We start from the raw sequence: 23,586 nt of genomic DNA, 5'->3' as shown, positions 1-23,586 counted from the left end.
ATAGAGGGAAATCTGCTGAAGCACCCCTGAAACCTGGAAGCTCCCTTCAGTTGAAGTGACCAAGACACATTTATTTCAAAGGAGCTGCAGTGAACTCTCTAACTCCACATTGATGTGTTGGTGGTTATTGGCTGGGCTGGTGTGTTGGGCTGGAAGGGCATACCCTCAAAGAGATTTGTTGTGAGAGTCCACCACTGTAGGGAATACAGAATTTGGTCCAAAATTATTAGCAGCTTGAGTTGACAATGAACAAGACCTCAGGGCTGTCAGAAATTATCTTTAGAGAGGTCTTATTGACAACACTCACACACATGCACGTGTCTACCAATACCTACCTCCACACACACACACACACACACACACTCTCTCTCTCGGGTTCAGGTCTGCCTGGCCCAGAATTAAACTCAATTGGGGAAACAGCCTCTCAGGCTAACTGTGATCATGAGACAGAGTTTTCCAGAAGAATATAGATTTTATTGATATAGGAAAACAGAAAAAGCACTGATGACTTGTATGATCACAGAGATTAAAGTAGTTGTGGGTGAATCCTGTAAGGTAAAGTCAGGCTGCTAGTTACACATCTCCACCAGAGATGGCCCAAAGGGAGAGAAGAAAATTAGTGGTAGGTTTAAAACATGAAGTAGGGCAGGGTTTTTCAAACTGTGGGTCAGGACCCACTAGGTGGGTTGCAAGCCAATTTCAGGTGAGTCCCCATTCATTTCAATATTTTATTTTTCATACATTAGACTTGATGCTATCATTGTATGTGACTGTATTTGGGGAAATGTTACACACCTGTACTTTTAACAATCTACTATGTATATTCTTTTAACAATGACAGTCAATGGGACTTACTCCTGGGTAAGCATGGGTAGAATTGCAGCCTAGGATGGTTAAAAAAAAATTTCCTGCTTGATGTCGTCACTTCCGGTCATGACATCAATTCTGGGTCTTGACAGATTCTCATTCTAAAAAGTGGGTCCTGGTGCTAAATGTGTGAGAACCACTGCACTAGGGAGTGGAGTATTTTAGAAGGGAGGAAGAGTTGTTATAAGGGTGAGAGGAGAAATTACCTATCCTTAATCTCCTGGGTAGACTGGGGTACAATGTCCTAAGAAGGAAGAAGTTGCACTGCTTCAGAACCCAAAGAGAAAAAGAAAAATGCAGCCAAAAAGGTGCCTCCTGGCAAGTAGGGTAAGTAGATGAGGACAGCCACTGGGCCAAGAGGCTGTCCAAGTGGGAAAAGTCTTGACCAAACATGCACAGAGTGGAAGTCCCTCTGGAGGATAACAAAACGGATAGCATGGACACCTTGAGTGGAGAAGAAAACTCCAAAATTCTGCTCCCAGAGCAGGAGTAATGATAGGATATTGGACAAAGAAAACAAAGACATTTATGGGTGCATGGTGACATTCCAAATCTCCTGGATGTACAGCCAGGTGTTTCCTGGGCTTGACTGAATTGAGGCCTTACCTTTTAAGAGGGCACCCCAATCATCCCTTTATGTTAGGAACAAGATAAAAAAAATCAGAGGTAAAATATTTTCTTTTAAAGGTGATCCTGCTTGTCAGAAAAGGAAATTACTATCAAACTGATTTTTTTGTCAGAATAAACTAGAAGCACTAAAGTAAATAAAGTTAAAAATTGAGGCAAACATTTCATTTCCCTGTTGAATAAGGTAAGGGAGAAAAAGACAAGCTAGAAATATTTCTTAGGCTTCCCACACTTGAGAGCTGGAGCAGAACACTCAAAGCAGCTGTGGAAGCTGCTAAGGTCTACTCTGCACATGAGCAGGACTCCACTATTTGTGATTGCACAGAGTGTGGAGAACCTCTGAGAAAGAAGGCAGCATTTGTCATCCACACAAACTCCAAGATCACTTAAGAAGAAAAAACTAGGCATTCGTTCAGCAAACACCTCTTCCCAAACCTCTGTTTGCCAAGTGGTCACAATGTAGTACATTTGCAGGGGACAAGATGCTTAGTACACCAGTTCTCCTCTGTAATTCTCCCCCCTCAGGCACTCTCCATCAATTTTGTTCCACTCTCAGATTCTAGCTTGTGAAAAATGGATGAAAATTAAGGGGGCATTTGTAGAAAGAATTAATGGGGTAGGGAAACCTCTACCCTGATTCTCTTGTACAACCCCTCCCTCCCACAATTGTGAGGCAAACATGGAACCATGACCCCATTTTTGCCTTGTGGTGTCTAATTCTAGCCATAGAGTGCTTTGGTAACTTGTAATTGTAGTAGATTTTAAATATTCTTTTATACTCTTCTAGTGCAACAGTCAGAAAACTCTGTAGGGATACTTTCCCTTGCATAAGTGTGTGACTGCTCAAGTTTTCTTTCTGTGAAAATTTTGCAGGGAGGAAGTCACAGCATATAGCAAATCTGAGAAAGACTTCTGCCAATCAGGACAAACAATACTGGGCCAAATGGACTAATGGTATAAGACCAAGTCATCTGTCTTCTAAAACCCCAAATTTCTTCTGAGGAGGGACAACAGCCACAACCATGAGACACATTGGCTGCATCACAAATACACTCAATCCTCAAACATATAGAAGGAGAGTAGCAACCATGCTGCTCTGAATCTCAGAGTCAATTCAAATGAGCAAAAACTGAAGAACATTCAAGATACACAAACGCACCAACTAAAGAGAGGTGTAAAACATAAGGCCCATGGAAGCTCTTTATCCAGCCCCCAGGCTATCCCAGCACCACCATCAGCTGCTCTCTGAGCAGTCATTGCTGAAAGAGCAGTCTGCATAATTGGGCTCTCCCATATCTTGTCATTTGCAGCTAATGAGTTCCTAAGTAAGAAAAAAGTACTTATTTCTGGTCATAACCAGCTCAGTGACTTCCCTTCCAGCCCTCAGCAGGCATCATGAATGCTATTTAGTCTGCTGTAAGAAACCCCTTGTCTAATGTGATACAGTCCAGGAAGGAACATTTCATGTATTACTTCTGCATGTTTGAATCCAGCCACATTGGAAAGATTATGGAGGTTCAATATTGTTATTTTTAGTCAGATTGTGTACATCCCCAACCATAATTGGCTGATGGAAGGCACATGTCTCTGAAGTATTTCAGCCAGAAGGGGACTACTTTCATAAGGTGCTGTATGTCTGTGCAGTCAAATATATGCACAAAATATATTCACAAACATGAAATCAGGATAAGATGATCAAAGGGCCATGTATAAATCAATGTAGCAAGCACACAATGATATACAGGATTCTCTACTACAGTTTATTATACACATTTACACTTCACTAATACAAAAAAATCTGTACACTTCACATTACAGTACACACTAGCCACCAGTTGCTAGCTAATATGAGGACACTAACAGGGCCCAAATACTTCTGCCCTACAACAGGCAGTGGGACTGTTTTCTTGTTCCCAGGATTTCCCCGATAACACATTTCAGGACAATACTGTCAAGTAGAGACAGGCCAGCCTTCCCTGACTGCAGTCATTTCCCCCTCAGAATCAGGAAGGTTTGCATTTTGCTTCCTGGATCCAGTTGGAAAAGACTGAGCCGTCTTCAGCATCATTTCTTCATCTTCATGTCTGCTTCAATGGCACAACGGCGCCCTCTTGTTCCTCCATCCTAAACAAAATGCAAAGTAAAGCAAAATTAACAAGGCTAGAAGCAAAATAAAAAACAGTTGGCTGCCATCTGTGTTACCAGGAGAGATGCACACAGACTGGCAATGCCACACTCTTTCCTATCTTAGGAAACTAAATGTGGGGTTTGTGTATCAGTTCAGGAGAGAAAAAGGGCAATGGGCAGGTATGCATCATACCTATTTGGGGACTCTCTTGCTAATGATACACAATGCTGCTTTTGTCCCACGTGAAAAGTTCCAAGGTATTTCTTCCAGTGGGCAGAAGAGATGCTGGCTAACATACCTGATCAACTGCTGATCTTTACAGAAGTTCTTCCAGGTGCATGACCTAGCATGCACGAGCTCCCTAGCATCTCCTCACTGTAGTTCTCCATCAATGTAAGGTCATTAAAGAGTTCACTTCCATCTGCTGCTCTCTCCATCTGGCTGCCTGGCTGCCTTTCCTCATGTGCTTTTCTGCCTTTAACAGACAAGTATTAGAAAATACTCCCTACCCACATTCCCTTAGGCAGAGGAAGAACTTGCTGACAAACTTTCTCAGCAGATAAACTTCTTAATGCAGGAATATGGTTACTTTCCTATTTCTGGAAGAAAAACGAACAAACCACTCTATTTCTTTTCTTCCTTGCTGTCTTGAACCAACCCATAGTTTGAAGAGAGGTAAGAGAGGGGGAACCCTTGAACACATGTTGTTGCAGAAAGTTGTTTTAAGAAACTACAGATCATATATAACTTGCTCGCTCTTTAACCAGGTGTAGCTTTAAAAAACCACTGTCATTTAGATATTTCTTCCTATAGGTTCTTTCTGTACACCCTTCAAATGCTACTGCAAATTACTAGGTAATGGTTAGTTCTATTTTATAAATGGGAACTCTAGTTGTGAGCTAGATGACCTGTCCCTGCCACCCAGTCAATCCATCTGCCAAGTTGGGCACTATTTTGGCTGCACAGATGTAGTTGAAGCATCCAAAAACCATGCCTTTTTACTGTGTGGAAAGTCATGTTTAGGAGTGGATACTCAACTCAAATACACAAATAGCAAGGACAGACAACAGGCACACACTTTTTCCCCCTGCACCTATGTAGAAAAGTACCACAAGCAAAGCAACCCAAACAAAGCCACACAATACATCTTATTAGATTAATAGAGACACTGAATGATTGAAAGAACAAAATTCAAGCTAAAAAGCTATGAAAGAAATAATGACAGACCCAAGCAGAGAATGCTTCACTTTAGTTGACTATGCCCTGATGATATATACATTTGCATTCAATGGCTAAGAGGTTGAGCAGGCAGAGAAATTCACTACACTGCATCAAATGTTTTTTGTCTTTCTGTACACTAGTTATGAGACAGCTGTTGAATACATGAAATAAATGCTGAGATCTTTTGATAGAGACAGACCTTGGGAGAACAAAATAAGGAGTATTTCCCTTTACTGTGGAGTCTGTATGTTTACATTAAGCATCTGCCTTCTAAAGTGAACCACTCTGTAACTTTCCCATTTCTTTTTATAAGAAACTATTTGAGGCAAACTGTTACAAAATGCATTTTCCAGCTGAGAGTGGTGTAAACTGCTAATACTAGGGCCTTTAATGGATGCTATATTTGGAGTTCCCTACCCCTGGAAACCACCCTTTACAAGGTTGTCCAACATCTTCTCATTTCAGACATCACTCATGTTGGAGGTTGGCTGCTATGTTTTTGTTTTTTCATTGACTGTTGCTAGTTATTTCAATGGGATTCTACTGTACTGTTACGACCTTCTGAAAGCAATGCTGAGACCTTGCGGGCTAGTAAGGTGAGGTACAAATTTAAACACACACACAAGATATGGGAGTCTGGAGAAAGTCAGGCAAGAAGTGCAAGCCAAGGACATTTCTAAGTAAAGTGGCTTTCTGTGTGCAATTTCACTACCCTTTAATCAAGATACAGCCTTCTGATACAGAAGTCAGAGACAAAGATAGAAAGCATCATCATGTGGACAACATGTTATCATGCGGACACAGATCACGGGGACAACATGTAAAAAGCCCCTATCCCAATAGTACAATCAGCAACAGTTTCCTGGTGCACAAAAAGAGGTAAAGATATTTATTATGGTTCAAAGACCCTGATGTAACAACAATTCTATTGCAATGTTAGGAAGGCTTCATCATGCAAACAAGTTATTATTCTGTGAAAGATATCATTAAGTACTTACAAAAAGAGAAAGGAGAAAGGCAGGGGAGCCCATAGGGACACTGTCCTGTCAAAAGACAAAACAGAAGTAATGATTAGATTTGACAAGAGCATGCACATAGAAACTACCCTAGAGGTCACCATCTGAAATTCATTCTCTTCCCCTCTAAAAGGCTCTTCTCACACAGACATGCTGAACTCCTGCAGAAGGTATCCTTTATCAGGAGCCATTTAGCTTGGTTGCAGAAAGACCTCCAGAACAATGAATTTCCTTCAGCCAGTCCCCACTAGCACATGGACAGACATTGCAAGTTCATAAGATACTCTCCAGCATCACATACCAAAGCAACCTTACAGCTGTTTGTTTTGAAATGTGATATAAATTTTGTGGTATATACTTCAAAAGGTGCGTTCAGTACCAGTAAGGGGTATTCTCTAGTTTCAGGTTCTTGGTGAAGTTCCCTGGTTTTAACTGGCTCTTTGCCCACCAGTCAAACTGAGAGCAGCAGCTGCTCTTCATGTACTGAATCACCAACCCCATTTCACTTGGCTCCACGGATCAAACTAACATTCCATGTTACTGCTGGGGGTGGAGACTACAAACAGCCCTCCTTCTTACTGATCAAACCAAAAAGTGAACACACTTATTCCTAAATAAATTTCTAAACAAAGCATTCTGAATCAGCTCTAAACCCCTCCAAGTGGATGCATATATCAAATGCCTCAAAACCATCTCCCCCAAACAAAGCCAAGGTTTATCAGCCCCCACCTTCTCTGAAGCATCTTGTTTCCGAGTGGAATCTCGTCCACGCAGACTTTTTGCACTGATCCCAGACTCAGACGTCTGCATGATCAGCTGTGTGGCTAGAAATTGCTGCAAGAAACCACATAATAGCTATTAGGCTTCTCAACATTAAGGCAAGTTAGTGACTTGCTACCACAGAGTTGGAGGTGACTTCAGCTTACTGGTTTGTTTCAAAGCCTGCATCCCTTTCACTTGACTCTTGGGAATGGCAAATCATGTACTGCGATAGACTCAGCAATTTAACTATTATCTTTCAATGGGGATCTGACAAGCCAATGAGACATTCAAAATGCCACAAGGAGCAGGCCTCTTCCTTAATGCACTTGGCCCCTTTATACCAAATTAGGGTATGAACACTGCCTCACCAACCATTATTATTAAGAATAACTATATACTGCTTTTCAACTGTGCCAAAAATTTCAATTTCAGACTGTGCTGTTACCTGGATCTGCTCCAAGACATCTCGCTGCATTTCCACAGCCATGTGGTACACATCATGGTCAGAGCTGTTGTACATGACAGCATTCTGGAACATCAGCATGATATCACGTTGGAACTCTGCTGTGGTCCGGATCAGCCCATTCTCAATATTTTTTTTAATGGTTGATAAGTCCATTGGTCTATCAACGAAACACCAAGTGTTTTCAGTTTCAAAAATAGGCTGTATGTTGTATTAATAGACACATTTTCAAAGAAAAGTAGTATTACAGTACAACTTTGAAAAGTAGCTGTTTTTCATCCCTCTTATATCAAGATTCTAATTACCCTATTAGTAATTAGGCTAATTAACTATTCAGCCCTCTGAGTAGGCACTCAGATGAACAGACTGTTCCAGCAGCAGCGCCTTACTTTTACCCTGAAATCTGCAAGCTGACTGAGAATTGGTGCTGATCTATAGATTCACTACCCGTGCAAAACTGGTCACTAACCTCTGTACAATACTGTGGTAACCCGGTGCTATATCATCAGTCACAGGCTGCAAGAAGACATTGGCATACCTGTACAAGGAAAAAACAGAAGTGAATCTTCGTAAAATGATATGGCAGGCTGCCAAGTGCTGAGTAGACTGTACTACCTTTGGCCTAACACAATTTCCATCAAAAAAAAAAAAAAAAAGCACTGGACATTTCCTCAACATTTCATCTGCTCAATTGCTCAAGAAATAATAACGGGAAGTCTGAAACCTCAAGCACTCCCATTCTGTGGCTTGACTTACACAAAGAAAACACTGCACCCATTTTTTTTTCCTGCTCTGTCAAACTGGTAAAGGAGAGTTGGGAGATAAACATGGATACAGTACTAGGCTGCAGAAGATATGGAAATTCAGATGAACCAGAAGCTGCACTGAATGAAGATGTGCCACTTCCTCACCACTGGAAGTCCATTCCAGATACCCACTGGTTTTGGAAGTATGTAGAAAAGCTAGGCCAACACCTTCTCAGAATAATTTTAAAGCGATAGCTTTCATTCTCAGTATTTTCACAGATTTTGTGCTAAAGGCTCAGGTGGACATTTCCAGTACTAAAGATGACTTCCCTCTATTTTTTTTAAACACTAGGGGTTACCAGATACTCTCTCCTCCTCCTAGGACACTGGAGGCAAGTCCCAGGACTGTTGATTTACCTGTGATTGGCAGCTGCTCTCCAGACCAGCATTATAGCTTTTTTCCAGATCTTCTGGGCCTGAATGGCCTCCTGATCCTCACTGCAAACAGAGCTAGAGAGAAAATAAAGCACAAGTCAGAGGAGGCAAAAGCACAGGTATAGTCAGGCGACTAACCATAACTCCTATCACATCCTCCATCTGCCCACATTTCTCATACTAGCAAAAGGTGGATAGCTGGTCTAGCAGCTAGAGTACAAGTCTTTCAATGGCAACACAAGTAATAAAAAGACCTTACAGTGATCCATGTCCCAATTAATTTACACTACCAATGGGCAAACAGACAAAGTCAGTCCTGAACTGTTAGTGAACAGTTAGCAGTATGGTCAGGAAAGTCTACTGATTAACTGTAGGTTCACCAATACTCACAACTGTGAGGAGGCAGGGCTGCTGGGGATGGAGTCAGCCAGCGTGTGAGACTGCAAAGGTGCATTATGAATACTGAAGCCATCGTCACTTTCACTCACAGGGGGCTCATTGTCTATTTCTGAGAGATACCCCTCACCCTGATCTTCCTCTTTGGGCTCCTCTAGACTAGCAGCCTCGCTGGCACCATCATCTTCATCCTCTTCACCCTGAGTGTCCCAAGATACAGGATTAAAATCCTAGGAATCAGTATGATTGAGATACAGATGGCAATAACAGCCCCTGTGTAAGACTCCAAGGCAGGCAGTTGCTTTCCTTGCTAAGGTTACAACTGAGCCATTTTAGAATCACAGAAAAGTTCAAAGTTGTTTATGCAGCAAAGGCTGCAATCCTAAATGCACTTTCCTGAGAGTAAACTACACTGAACACAATGGGACTAACTTCTGAGTAGACATGCACAGGATTGAACTGTAAATAATGGAGCTGAAACACAAGAGAGGCTCTCTTCTGCTGACCCCCCTTATAGCTAGAATAGAGGCCTGGACCCATTTCCAGAAGGATGACTAAGCTTTTCCTTCCAGTCTCTCCTTTCTGGACAGTCAAGGATATCTTGGGATGGTCCAAATTGGGCTTCCTCTCCCTGAGGACTACTAACAATACTTTCACCCTCCATGTGTATCAAATTTCAGATCAGAGTAAAATACCTTAATCTGGTTCCCAAAAAGGGCCTGGGCTTCTTCCTTCATTGAGTCTAGAAAGGGAAAAAGAGCTTAATTTTAAGGTCACAGACCTACTAGCTCCTTGCCAGCAGACTCTTCTCTCCCTCCCTAGCAGTCTGCTACAACTTATTCCCCCTCCCCACCAACTCAAAACAGTTACCTGAAAGCTCATATTTGTGGTGAAGGTCTGCCTGTGAGGAGTCTTCACTTGCACTTGGAGCATGTGGAGAGGAAGTCTCATCATCAGCAGGAAGCTAGAAAGAAAAGGAACACACAACTCACCCTAAAGCCATCAAATATGAACAGGACTGTAAAGCAGTAAGGCTGGAGTGACACAATGAGGACACAGCTGCATGTGCAGCCAATGGAGTGATTAGGCTCCAACATGAACATCAGGCAAATCACTCCAACATACAGCCAAAGCTGTGCATATAGTACAGGTCAGAGAAAAATGGAAAACATGGTATTGGGTATAAAATTTAGTCTGCTGAACATCTCAGCTTTTAGTCAAGTCTTAGGATTGCAAATGTATACTTGAAAGTGTGTGGGTGATGTCTGCAGTGGCCTTAGAAGCCAGAGGGATGGCTGAATAAGAGTTCTAGAGTACTGGGCAGCAGGACTTTAGCACGCCCTGCTTCTCTCCTAATGAGCTAAACCAGAAGTTATGCCAATTTTCTCAATGTATGTAATTTTGATATAATTTTCTTGGTTAGAATTTGAAGCTGCCTGGGGCAGAAATTGTAGCGCGGAGTAAACACAATTGTGAGTATAGTCAACAGATGAACTTGCAGGTTACTTGAACTAAGCTAGAGTATTGCACTATGACTGGGAAGTACCCACTTCAAATCCCCATTCAGTCATGAAGTACACTGGGTTACCTTGGACCAGCCTCAGCCTAATTTATTTCACTGGTGGAGATAAAATAAGGGTGGATGGGAGAGCCATTTATGCCACACTGAGCTTCTTGGAGAAAAGGGAGAATAAAAATATAATAGCAGCAAAGTGTCTGAAAACAACTTCAACCAGGTACCTTTCTTTCCTCCCAGTTACCCACCTGCAAAATAGTTCCAAAAAGGCTGCCCACCCACATACCTCCGTCTTTACCATCTCATGATCCATTTCAACTTTTGCTGATTCCATCTCCATCTCAGAGCTCTCCAGACCAGCAACTGATATCGCTTCATCCTCAGGGATCTGGCCCCTAAGTTCAGTGGCTTCATTTATTCTGGCTGGTAGTGGAGGAGCTTCCTCAGAACTCAAATGAATCTGCTCCTGCTCCGCAGGCTCTGTTTTTATTTCTGTTCCCAGATCTCCAATGCCTATGAGATCTCTGATTCCCTTGGCATCGGATTCCTCACAGTCTGATCTCTCTTGCTTTACAGTTACAGCCATTTGGGGGATCTGGTTTTGCTTCTCATGCTCCTGTTGGATGGGATGCTCTCGCTGGAGTGGATGCTCCCAGGGTCCAGTCAGTGACTGAGAGTCCTCAATCTCTTCACAGAAAGACAAGGCAGCCTCAACTGCAGCAACATCCAGGACTTCAGGATGGTCATCCACCTTTACCAACAATGAAAAACATAGCAAATATAGACCAGGATAGTGAGAGAAGTGCAAGGCCCAAGCATTGACATCAGTAAGGGACAACATGCCCTCTGTTCTATAGGTCAAGAAGTGGATCAGCAGGATAGAGAAGACAAACATTTTTTGTTCTCAAGATTTCCTAAAATAGGCATGCTATTAAAATAGATACAGAAGTGCTCAAGAACCACAGAGATTTTGGACCTACAGAGAATTACAATGGGTACAAATGTTCTCTTGGAAACTACTCTCACTTCTGGTTACACAGCCCCAGGACATTTAAGATAAGGCATGCTATTTTCAACACATGAGATGCCACTGACCATCCCTTGCACAAAACAAAGACAGCATTTATTTGATGTTGCATGCAGTACCCTCAATTTAGCAGTCTAATGTTGGGAAGGGTTGTTCGTTAATGCTAATGTCAGTTAAATCTGAATGCACTGAAGTCAGTGAAAAGGCACACGTGCAAGATATACATGACTAGTTTAACAAGCAGAAAACATCCACCGATTACCAAATCTGTTAAACTGAGGGTTCACTGCATTTATATTTCCATTTCAGAAGTTTCCTTGATCTAAGATCGTGTCCTCACACATCCAAATCCAATATTCTTGTACACAGTGCCAATCCAACACTAGCATACTTTGTCTATAACAGCAGCCACAAGTCAAACCATGAAAAGAAATTATCTCAGCAAAATATCAGACTATCACAGACTGAAGCAGGGAGGGGGTTATAGCATACCGCACTGCTAAGTCTCAGGTAAAAGCCAAATCAAGAGAATTGCAAGCCCAGAACTGTATCATCTCCAGTTCAATGCTACTCCTGCATCTAATTCAGCCCCAATAAGAGCTTGCCATGCTTCCAGAAGATATCAGCAATTCTCAAGGAGAAGGGAGGGAGTTCCATATTTGGAGATCAGCCGCAAAACATTCCTTTCTACACATCTTTGACATATAGATTTCCTGTACATAGCTAAGAAAGCAGTGCACTTTTAACCTTTCCTCTCCTTCTGGCAAATATTATGAGTTCTTGAGTTGGGAATGGAAGAAGGGATTATCCTTGATCTCACACTGCAGTTTGGAAACTCTCTATGATGCAGCCCCTCTTACGAGAATAAGAACATAAGCCCAACTGGAACAGACCAAGGGCTCATCTAGTTCAGCTTACTGTATCTCACAGTAGCCCAGCAGATGCCTTTGGGAGCACGTAGACAAAAGGATCCATGTATCCTGTTGCCGCTCCCTTGCATCTGGCCTTCAGAGATAGGCCACCTATGAAACCTGGAGATTGCATACAGTCATCATGACTTGTAACCTGTGACGGCCCTTTCCTCCATAAATCTGTCCAATCCCCCTTTAAAGGCACCTGTGCCAGGTACTATCACAATGTCCTGTGGCAAAAAGTTCCAGAGAACAATTACATACTAAGAAATATTTCCTTTTGTCTTGTTCTAACTCTCCTGCCAGTCAGTTTTAATGGATGACGTCTGGTTCTGGCAAGAAGAAACAGAACTTCCCTCTATCCACCCCATGCATAATTTTATACCTCGATTGTATTCCCTCCCTCCTCAGGCACCTTCTTTCTACTGAACAGATCCAAACATTGCAGCCTTTCCTCACAAAGGAGGTACCCCAGCCCACTGAACATTTCGGTCACTCTCTTCTGCACCTTTTCCAGTTCCACGATATCCTTTTTGAGATATGGCAACTAGAACTAGGTACAATTACACCAGATGTGGTCTTACCACCTATTTGTATACTATTGGCCATTTTATCCTCAATCTCTTTCTTAATGATTCCAAGCATAGAATTCTTCTTCACAGCTGCCTCCCATTGGGTCAACACTGGCATTGAGCTGACCACCTCCAGTCCTCAATCAAGTTGCCCAAGGTAAGCAAGAGGGAGAAATGTGGCAAACCACAAAAGGTAAGCCAAAATTTGTGGTCCCTGAGTCAGTTTTAGAACCTGTGACATACTTGGGCTAATTTTAGGGTTCAGCAATCTGGATAACAGTAAAAGAGTTAAGAAGAAATCTCTTAACATTTAAAGTATCTCCAACTGTAGCAGCAAGCAGTTACTGATGATATGGGGATCTAGTTAGTTTACCTTGTCCTCAATGATGGCTATGATGTCTCCAACAGTCTCAAAGTCCAATTCTTCCCCAGTATAGGCAGGTTCTTCCCCTGTGTAGGAAACTGCAATGTCCATCTTCTCCGCCAGATCTAGGTCTTCCTTCCCATCCATGCTGTGGTCTTTGGAAGTACCTACAGCACCAGATGCCCCAGAGGCCAGGCAATCTTTCTTGATGGAATCAATGATCATGGAAATTTCACTGCTGTCCACTGACACTGTCACAGTGTGAGGATCAGGCACTGCCTCCATGGAAACACAGGTGTTGGGCTGACTCACTGGACAAGAGTGACAAGTCAAGTGAAAGCCAGGCAGCTGCAGTAACCAGCAGGGTGGGTCAGATCAAGAAATCAAAAAGCATTCTACAGACCCAGATAAAGAGGCATGCAGGTTGGTGCCCCCTTCTATTCCACCCCCCCCCCACAACAAATAGATTCAGAACAAGAGCTACCTCTCTGCAACCTAGTCTAGTCACTAGCCCTCTCACTGCCTTTACCCTTATCCTTCCTTCATCTGCTCCAGAATTATTACTGAAACCCAGAGTGTCTCTTTTTTGACAATCTCAGGCTTGTCATTAGTCCCACAGCGGCATGATATTCTTGGGCATCCCAAAAATCAAACCATCCTGCTTCAGATTTCAGATGCCCAAAGCCCGCATTTATACTGCCCTTCTGCCAAATCTAAGGGCAAGAGTCTTTCAAAAGGTACTGGGGGACACAAGAGTGCAAAGACGCACCTGTCGCTACACTTTCTGGAGTTGCAGTTGGTGGCACAGCAGCTGGTGCTGGTAGCGTGGGTACCATGACTATAGTTGCCTGAGACACGGACTCTACAGGGGGAGGCAGGAGTTTGACTGGAGGTTCACTGGCAACAGCAGAAAAGGAAGCAAGCGATGTGGTGAATTGCGCTGGCCCAGCTTCTAAAAGGCGGGAAAGAGTAGGAGCACCTAACAAAGTAGGAAGAGGAGAAAGGTACATTAGCCAAGAAGCAACAGCTTACAGAGGACTACAAAGGGAGCAAACCCTGTGGTCCTTACACAACAGCAGCTCATTCTACCAGGATTGCATACAAGGACACATTCACAACATTGTCTACTGCCAATTGGCTACTGACTCCAGAGAGTCATCTCAAGCCCCTAGCAAAGCCCAAGAGCACATATAAGCAAGGGATTTAAATGAGGACTGGCAGTATTTTATAACACTAATAAAAATCCAAATTCTAAAAGACGACCCAAATCTTGGCTACAAAATCCACATTTTGCACACAAGTAGATATTTGTGATACTTTTCCTTCATTTACAAAACTAAAAATCAAATTTCCACATTTGCAGGTTTGCAGAATTCACAATATTTTGGTATGGATTAAATGGTACAGAGGAAGAAAAGGGTGGCTGCAGGTTGAACATCATGTGTCTAGGGCAGTGGTTCCGGGCCCACAAGTGGGTCATGACCCCGTTTTTGGTTGGTCACGAAACTGACAAGGCAGATTAGGTTATGTGCATCAAGGGTTAAACAAGCTACTTGAGGGGAGCACTGCTGCCCAATCACCATTATAACCACACCCCTTAAATTGGGTAGCAGCCTTTAGGGCTGCAGCAGTCCCTAGGGTCCCAATCCGATGAACACAGGCCCCAACAAACTGTCAAGAAAGAAATCCCCCCCCCAAAGCTGGTAAGGAAAATGTATTGAGCCATATGGAAAGCAAAACCGAGTCTCATGTGCACATTTAATCCTGTGTAAGCAAATGTGCCATGGTTTGTATCAAAGGCAAGATGAGAAGGGGAAGCAAGGCCAACAGAATTGTCCCAATCTGATGAATGTGAAGGTCAACAAATGCTTCAGAAGGTGATCATCATCCTCCCCAGCCCCCCACTATAGTAAGAAAGGATAAAAACAGAGATTGAGCAGGAGAGATTGAAACACTTTTTTAAAAGGCTCATAAAGCTAGGTGGTTCCCAACAGAGTGTTTTCAAATGTGGATGTACCAGTGCTAAACGTTTGGGAACCACTTGACTAGAGGGATAGCATGGGGATAGCAAAAGCTGCATAAGGTACTAAAACCCTATGCCCTCACTAATGGAAGCTCTTCTCAATCATGAGCATTTAGCAGACATGGACTTCATGCTTTTTTTCTTCAGAGCCCTTATGGTTGTCAAAATGATTGCCTGTCTGTACAAAGGACCAAGTTACTTGGGAAATCCAATTCAATTGTCAGCGGAGATTCTATGCTGCATGGCACACAAAAGTCCAAACCAGAACTCGAGCAATTTGCACCATGCCATGGGTTACCAAAATGTGTGTCACAACACTTTAGGGAATCATGGCACACTCACAGGTGGCCCCTCCAACCTGTTTCTCTTGGGTGCCCTCATCTTGGATCTCACAACATTTCATAAGATCTAAGATGGTGGCACCCAGCTGAGCTGGGAGGAAGAGGCTGCAGGGGTGTCGTGACCCAGGTAAGTTTGGGAACCCTTGCTATGCTAAAAATGGTAACTTTTACACTAAAGTGAATTTTGCAAATTTATATAAAATATGATTTCCCTCATTTAATCTGCTAACTGTGGGGAAAAAGACGTAACATAGATAACCAAAGTTCCCTTCATCACTAGCATTCCTAACCTCCTCCTCTTCCACTAAACTTCTCTACACCTTTGTTCATCAGGCATTACTCACCCACTTTCAACTTTATTTTCATTTTTCAGCTTTAAGGGGTTAGAAACAACTTTCTTAAAAGTGAGATTCTCAGGATACTTAATCCTGCATCCAACACAAATTTCTATGTGTGATGCAATCACAAGATTATTAGTTTTGTTTATACAGAACTTATAACTAGGCACTTTACAATTGGGGGAAAAAAGCAACACAAAAAGGACTGTGCCTCAGACTCCCAATTCAAAAGACATATAAGGGGGGGGAATGAAAAGACATATGAAGGGGGAAATGAAAGGGATAAGAAATTTAACAGCTCAGTAAAAAATAAACCAGCAATGAGAGAAAGTGACACTGGGAAAGCCTGAACAAGTTACAGCTTAAGAAGTTGTTTGAATACAAGCAAAGTAGCAGCCAAGTGAATTAGTAGCAGATGAATTCCAGAGATAGAGTGCCATAACAGCAGAAGGATGAACAAGACATAAGAAAGTGAGGTTTAATAAGGACAGATGTGACAGTATAATGGAGGGAATGAAAATGAACATTTAGTCAAAGAAAGAATAAAAAGAGCAGCCAAATAAGGTGTGGTAAAGGGGGAAAAGAGACCAGGGAAGTTCACATAACAGAGTTTTGAAAAGTGATAAGTAAAGCGTTTGCCTTGCACACAAATCAACTGGTAGCTCAAGGCTTTTGTTTTCACAGATATGCATTTTCACAATTTGAAATATGACTTCTGCAAAAATCAAACAGCAGATCATGGGAAAAGCAAGAATGAAAACGTCGTATAGGAGTAGACCTACCTGAAGCAGCGGGGGATGCAGGAACAGTGGTAGCAGCTGGCTGCATTTCCCCACCATGCAGCACAGGAAGAACACCTCCCACCTCTAAGAGGATACTGGAGCTGCCTGTGTGACCAGATATAACGGCCATGTCGCTCTCTCCAACCTGTCAAAGGACATTGGGACACTAAGGTCTGGTCTCTATACCCAGTCGCAATATGCTGCAGCTCAATAACACCATTTCAGACTAAGTGTTGCCACTCTGTTGGCCTGCTCCTTTCCTCTGGCTGCCACATGGCAGCATTTCAGTGCTGACAATGCATAGATGCAAAGAAAATCAAAGCGAAACACAAACCTCCCTTGGTCCTGTCTCTATCAAAAGAACACTCTGCCTCACAGACATGAGCTAGAACTTCGCTAACTTCGTGAAAAGCTAGTCCAGAAAGCCCAGCTCACAAAGAAACAAGGGCACAAAATTAGGAATGTTCTTGGAGAGTGGAAGTGACTCTTCTAAACATTTCCCTAGTGTCCTAAGGGTTAGTGACCTCACTAAGCGTTCTATGTTTGTGCTTGTTGCCCTTTGTGGTGAAAGTCAGTCACAGAGATTCACCAGGACTCTTGCATATGTAAGCAGGGAACTCCATACCAGCCTTGGGCTTGTGGGCAGGAGGCTGCCCTTCTTCAGCAGCTCTGAAAGCAGAGGAGAAGGAGGCGGAGTTGCTTTCTGTCCTAGCATCTTTTTCTGGGCTGAATCATCTGTGACTGGGGTCATGGGGGCATCCAGGGAGGTGGAGCCCATAGGGGTGTCAGGGATCCCAATGAAGGAGGCAACTGGAGTGCTGGGCAATGTCCCTGGAGTTACCTGAGAAAGAGAAAAACCACACTGTTCAAAGCCACATCCTCATCAACTTGACAAGTCCCACTGACTCCTCCCGTCAGGGCCAATAACCCAGCATACTCCAAGGACCTCCTCCATCACTCTTGCTCTGCTCAACCCTTTGTGTATCTCCATCTATTCATTCCTGCACTAACCATCACCACCAAAATGTCATTCCATCTCCTTGTCACACAGTACAAAGCAGACTTCGTTCTCTGGATAAGGCTGCACACAAGCCACCTACAGTACTTGTGGGGGAGGGGGAAGTGTCAAGAAAGGTTGGACGCCTGTCCAACCTCAGAGAGCTGCAGAGAGCCTTCTTAGTATAATGGTTTCTCATGCCCACAAAGCCCTTACCCCTGGGCTAGCCTCTTCCACAGTGGGCTGAGACAAGTCTCCTAGAGTATAGTCTGCTCCTGGAGAGGCTGAGCCTGCTGGAGAGCGGGCCATCATTCCTGGCAACCTTCGGGATGGGTTCTTAATTGCCTGACGAGCTGGAGGAGAAAAGAAAAATAATGCTCTAGTCCAGAAAGTTACCGTGAAAAACAGAAAGCCTACCAAACGATAAGATAGCCCTTCAGCATGATCCGAAACATTTAGCTACTACAATTCTTATACTGAATCTTTGCAGTTTCTCCCAAAACAAAGTTTCAAGCTATGTAACCAGCACCAAAATTTTTTCTCAGTAGCTCACTGCTCACTAATACTTCTCTAGGAGGCAACTGTCTTATTTTCATTCTGGTGGCTTTTCACAAGAAGAACTTCTCTGACATTCTGCCTTCTTGCCCCATCCTTGTGCAATATCTTTAGAAAGAGTAAGGGGCTCTGAAAAAACAACTTCTACTCAAAACTGGAGAGACTAAAGAAAATCAGGCTGACCAAATATTTCTATAGACCTCTTTCTGTTCTTCAACTGGTTTTCACTGTGAAATTTGTCCCAACCGTATTTATCCTCATGATCTTGGTTCTGCAGAAAATGAGCGAACACTTAAGCCTAACCTACCTTGATATGCAGCATCTGTAGCCTTCCTCTTTACCTCTGCCTCCTCTTCTTCCATTCTTTTCTTCCTGAAAAAATTCAACAAATTCATTGTTACACCGGGTACTGTGTACAAAACACAACTGAACCTTCTCTTTCATGTATCAGATATATAGCCCTTGGCATTTTTAATACAATGAGATACTCCTCATAGCGAATACCCAAGAAAGACTTTGCAGGCAAGACTTAACAAGTCAGTATGTTAGATATTAGAACCATTTTGCAGCAGCCTCCTTCAAAGCTCTAGTTCAAGGAGCACAAAATATATCAGATGAGAGGGTTGACAAAAGCTTGCAAATACTGAACAGCTCCCCCAATTGTGCCACATGGGATAATAACAGCATTAAAGCCAAGTAGCCTATGTTTCCAGATTCAAGCTTGGAAGTTCAACAACTCTAATAAAAAGCTACGGACTCAGGTATGCAACTCCAGAGAGAACTATAACACGGAAATAATAAGATAACCCACAGCACAATGTCATTGTACAGTTCTTCCAGCTTGTGGTCCATGTGTCCAGCCTGGATCAGTTCTGCATCCCTCTTCAGTTGCCTGCAGATAACACAGAAATATTTCAGCAACTTCATTCTTATTAATCTGCCCTGAATCTTACAGGGCCTTCCAGGAGCACAGCACTCTAGCAAGTCCAGTAGGTACCTGTACTTCTCTTGTGTCTCCTTAATCAGCTTCTTCACCTCCTCAACCCGTTCAGCTGTCAGTTTTCTCACAATAAGATCTTCCACAGTTTCTACCACTTCTCCCTTCTCCCCACGCTTTCTTCTACACAAAAGAGAAGGGAAAACAAACTAGGAACCAATAGAGAACTACTCCCAGACTGAGCACCTATTATCCTTAAAAATCCCTGCACTATTCCTCTTTATTCCCCATCATTTGTTTCCCACCTTCTCCTTTCTGCAACTGAACAAAAATACTAACATATAAAGGATCCGGTTGTACTACAACATTCAACTACAGCTCTCAGTCAGTCACTTTAAAAACTTATACTGGAAATGACTCTAAGTGGCTTACTTGCTCAGCTATGGAACAGATTTAGGGGGAATGAAATGCACAAACACACAATATCAAATGATTCAGGGCCCAATCCTGAATTGGATTCAGGGCCCAGCTTTCCAGCACCTGTGCAGCCGCAATGCAGACCCTAGGTAAGGGAACAAATGTTCCTATACCTTGAGGAGGCCTCTGTGACTGCCTCCCCAACACAGGAAGCAATGCATACCCCATAGGCACAGCAGCACTGTCACTGGAAAATTGGATAGGATTGGGCCCTTAGTCATCAGGCAAAGCAAAATCCAACACACTGGGCTTTTATGCTGGAATAATTTTTTTCAGTTTTAGGCTTTATCTTGTTCTTATCTGGCAGTTGTTCCCAAATTGACCTTCCAATCATTGTCAGCCCCTCCATGCAGCCACCTGATGCAGGCTGCATCAGTAGCAGATTGCAAGGTCTCAAGGGGTGGCGGATTCAGAGTGACCATCACCCCAAGTCTGATGCTACCAATACAAGCAAAACTGACCTGCTTCCAGTTCACTCAAGCAAGATATAGACCACCCCCCTACTTACCACGCTCCTCATGCACTGCTATGAAATAAGGAAAGGTCCTCATGGTAGTGCACAAGAAGCATGGTGAAGGTTTTGTAGTTCAGAGGAAGTGTACCCAAGATGGCATCATGCAGTGTTCTGTGTCACACCACCTCTGCTCCCAGTACATCAGAGTTTGCAAAAATCCAAGTAACACCTGCATCTATTTCAAAACCACAGTGCATGATATTATTGGGGCAAATTACTAAATTATTGTCAACAAACAGTTATCTACTAGATGGCAATTATTAGGTAATTTCTTTCAGATCCATTGACTAAATCACACCTGGTCCCATACCTCAGTATACCTCCAGATAGTCATTTTTTTAGGTCTTGCAAATGCTAGTGTTATGCAGGTATCAGAACTATCATACTGTCAAGGCACATAAAGGAATCCCAAACAGAAAAAGTACTAACATCAGAAAAAGCTTTCCAGTACTCTGTATTACAGTATAGATTCTACTGGCACTAGCCACTGTGAGTGTAATTGTAGGGTCTTTGTAACATTAGTATTTACTTTTGAACAGGGTCTCCAAGTAGCTAGAGTTGCCATGAACCACATTCACAACCAGAATGGCAGTCTGGAAGTTCAGTTTCATGTGCCTTGGTAAGCTCTGTCCAAACTGCCATTCCCCTTCCATTCTGAAATGGACTACAACACTAAGCAGCTCTCCATTGCACAGGATGCTCCATTCTGCATCAAACCCCTCCCTGCCCTGTTCTAACAAAAAACAAACAAATATCACATGATTCATTTTTTGAACTCACTTTGGGGTCTCTGTTGTCTCTAGGAGCTCTGAATACTGTGATGCACAGTGCTAGAAAAAGCACAAACAATTATCAGAAAATAATCCTTGTAGATAAAGTTTGGGTAGAAACACTAGGTATTTGGGCAGTTCATCGAAAACTACCCTAAACAAACAAATATTCACAGATTAAAGCTATTCGCAGAGCTGAGGGCAAAAAGTATATGTCCCTCCTTCTTCAGGGGGAAAACACTTAAACAAAACAAAAATACCCTCCCATTCTGTGCTAACTACAGCTAAGGACAGGGAGGGAGAAGTAGCAGCAAGCAAACCTAAGCCCATCCCCCCCAGCTGATGATTCAGTGGCAGCCCCCCTCTCTCTGTGTGGAAACAAGCTCACCATATTAACCACTAGAAATTTCCAACTTCTATCATCACAGAAATAGCTGTGAACTGGTCCCAGCACTCACCACCCACCACAGAGGGAAATGAGCACTGCAAGACCCTCTCTGGCTTTTATGCTCTTTGACTTGATTGCTCACACAAATAGTACAATATGCCTCTTTTAACAAGAGAAGAGTATGCGTAACCTCTTTCAGGCTGATTTCCCCAGAAGTGAAATAAAGTACTACGATGGGTTAAAGTGATAGTTAAACATCTTACCTTTTGAGAAAACCAATCAGGTGGGCGGCCTGGCTCTGCAAAGGGTTTGATAGCTCTGCTGACAGACACCCTAGAAATTAAAGATGGAAGGATGAAGTCTTCCTTCCATTTGCAAGCAACATATCTACAATACACTACTTCTTTAAATGATTAATATTTAAATATAAATCTTGTTTGATTTATAGTCACCTCACTTCACCCCAAAAGTGCAGGGTGGGTAAAAATTATGTATTAGTCACAAATCCCTCCCCACAAATTCCATTTCCCTATCCCTAGTTACCCAAAGCAAATAAAAATGCTTAACACCACTACCAGAATGACCATTACCAGAACTTCTATAATTTCAGTTCTCCACTCCACCAGCAAATCTTCCAGATTATCTCACTCCATAAAGAGAGAAACAAAATGAACAAGGTGTACCATACAAAAGGTGGTTCTCAAATAGCTGTGAAAAAGAAGTTTGCTGGAAAATGACTTTGAGCACAGCTCTGAGAGAATCACACATGCTCTCAGAACAGCTCTTTTTTTCCAAAATATACCACTGCTAATGTGAGTTTTGAAGAACAAGAAAGCCCTACCTGCAGAATGCTATATCAAAACTTCTATAGCAGTACGATTTCAGATGTCTAAACCCCAGTCTTCCTTTGGAGGACAAGTGGATCTAGCTGTCACTATTGCAATATGGTGCTGACAGCCATCTGAGTATTGATACATACCATTAGAAGCCAACTAAAGGCATCTTCATTCAGGTGAACCTTTCAAAGATGTATTTATGTATATCTTACAATTCTCACTTTCAATTTCTGTCTTCGGCTACTTTTGTTTATTCATTAAGCTTCTACTTTCAGGATTCTTTATTTTTTTATTATTTCATTGACAAAATTAGTCACTTGGGGGGGGGGTTCTCATAACTACTACTAACATGTGTCTTACCAGTTCTGGTCGCCGCTCCTCATGACAGAAGAAGCCAAGCATAGTTTCTCCCGAATGGACCATGGCTCTGTGGGTCCCGCACTCAGCAACTTGTGCTCTGAGAGGGATGGGAAAAAAAGACAGCAGTGTTGCAATCTGCCCACACACCCTTAAGAACATCTTTCCTACCAGTGGAATCCACCAAGTGAAATTCACTTTGATACATGCAGCACCCAAACTTGTTGATAGACTTTCCCAAACCTCTGCAGCCTCCATACTCAACTAGATAGCCTGGTTTGGGAATCAACTACAGTACCTGCACGACACATGTCGTGAAACTAACAAAAGGTTAACGTTTTAGTATTGTTTTATCTATTATATTGAAATATTTTGTAAGCCGCGTTGAGGACCCCTAAGTGGGGTGGAAAGGCAGGAGATATCTAAATATAATAAATAAGAGAGCCTTTATACAGAAATCCTAAATAGGAAGAAGACCAAATAAGGCCCCTTTTACATAGGTAGACCACCTCACACATCACTGGAGAACCTCACTCTTGAGATTGGCACTTTTTCTGGCAAGCAGGGCCCTGCTGGACCAGGTCAAGGGTTCATCTAGTCCGGCTTCCTGTACCCCCAGTGGCCCACAATGGGGGCACTCAGTACAACAAGAGACCTGCATCCTGATGCAGCTCCCATACAGAGATAGGCTGCCTCTCAACCTGGGGGCTGTACAGTCACCATGACTTGCGATGGACTCTCCTCTAGACTGCACTTGCGCCCCAGTCTCCTTCTAGGCGAGGTGCCATCGCAATAACCTGTGGCAGGGAGTTCCACATGCGATGAGAAAGTGAGTCTCAATGGTGTGACAGGCGAATGCCCCCCCCGGGAGGCTTTCCTCCTGCACGTCACTTAGAAAGGCCTTACAGGCGCCTTACTGACCCCGAACCGGTCCCTAAGACTGCAGGTACTCAGTGTGAAGAGAGAGGAGAGCCCCGCCCACAGCCCTCCCCCCCAGAGGAGAGCCCCTCACTCACTACCCGTCCCCGCCGCCATCTTCCAAAACGAGCCCCACCGAGCGCGGTGCCTGCCGGGAAATAGGCAGCCGCTACTCCACAGAGTGGTGGGCGGGGCTCCCTTTTCGATGGCGCGTTCTTATTGGTCGAGCTAGAAAAAACGGCCAGGTTCCCGGTCCAATGGGGTGGCGGTGAACGTGGAGGACCGAGATCTCTATGGTTCGT

At 43.2% G+C, this 23,586-nt stretch overlaps 1 protein-coding gene across 5 annotated transcripts; it reads right to left on the bottom strand.

Moving 5' to 3' along the window:
• Positions 1-3,241: 3,241 nt before the first annotated feature.
• BRD8 (bromodomain containing 8) lies at positions 3,242-23,410 on the bottom strand. 5 transcript variants are annotated; one of them, XM_066614397.1, is made up of 22 exons: positions 23,383-23,410; positions 22,370-22,466; positions 21,437-21,506; positions 20,796-20,845; positions 19,085-19,207; positions 18,899-18,979; positions 18,395-18,459; positions 17,749-17,885; positions 17,161-17,376; positions 16,536-16,680; positions 13,821-14,030; positions 13,061-13,362; positions 10,464-10,928; positions 9,532-9,625; positions 9,357-9,403; positions 8,656-8,861; positions 8,248-8,340; positions 7,554-7,622; positions 7,067-7,244; positions 6,589-6,693; positions 5,842-5,886; positions 3,242-3,618 (listed from the first exon to the last, which is right to left on the bottom strand). In XM_066614397.1, the coding sequence occupies exons 1-22, from the start codon at positions 23,399-23,401 to the stop codon at positions 3,559-3,561; spliced, it is 2,877 nt and encodes a 958-aa protein (XP_066470494.1). In that variant the 5' UTR covers positions 23,402-23,410; the 3' UTR covers positions 3,242-3,558. The 5 variants fall into 5 exon arrangements, with proteins under 5 accessions (XP_066470494.1, XP_066470498.1, XP_066470495.1 ...); XM_066614401.1 differs by having other exon boundaries at positions 23,379-23,397; XM_066614398.1 differs by lacking the exon at positions 13,821-14,030.
• Between the last annotated feature and the right edge of the window lie 176 nt (positions 23,411-23,586).

The sequence above is a fragment of the Tiliqua scincoides genome, chromosome 2, assembly GCF_035046505.1.
Source record: "Tiliqua scincoides isolate rTilSci1 chromosome 2, rTilSci1.hap2, whole genome shotgun sequence".
NCBI classification, from domain to species: Eukaryota; Metazoa; Chordata; class Lepidosauria; order Squamata; family Scincidae; genus Tiliqua; species Tiliqua scincoides.
The sequence above is the reverse complement of the archived record's forward strand: the minus strand, read 5'-3'. Positions and strand labels throughout refer to the sequence as shown.

What these genes read in the sequence shown, in the direction of transcription:
- BRD8 (XM_066614397.1), bottom strand. An exon ending in TCCAGAAAGTGTAGCGACAG is followed by an intron (nt 13,363 to 13,820) that starts GTGCGTCTTTGC and finishes ACTCTTGTCCAG; the next exon opens with TGAGTCAGCCCAACACCTGT. An exon ending in ATGTCTTGGAGCAGATCCAG is followed by an intron (nt 6,694 to 7,066) that starts GTAACAGCACAG and finishes GGTTTCTTGCAG; the next exon opens with CAATTTCTAGCCACACAGCT.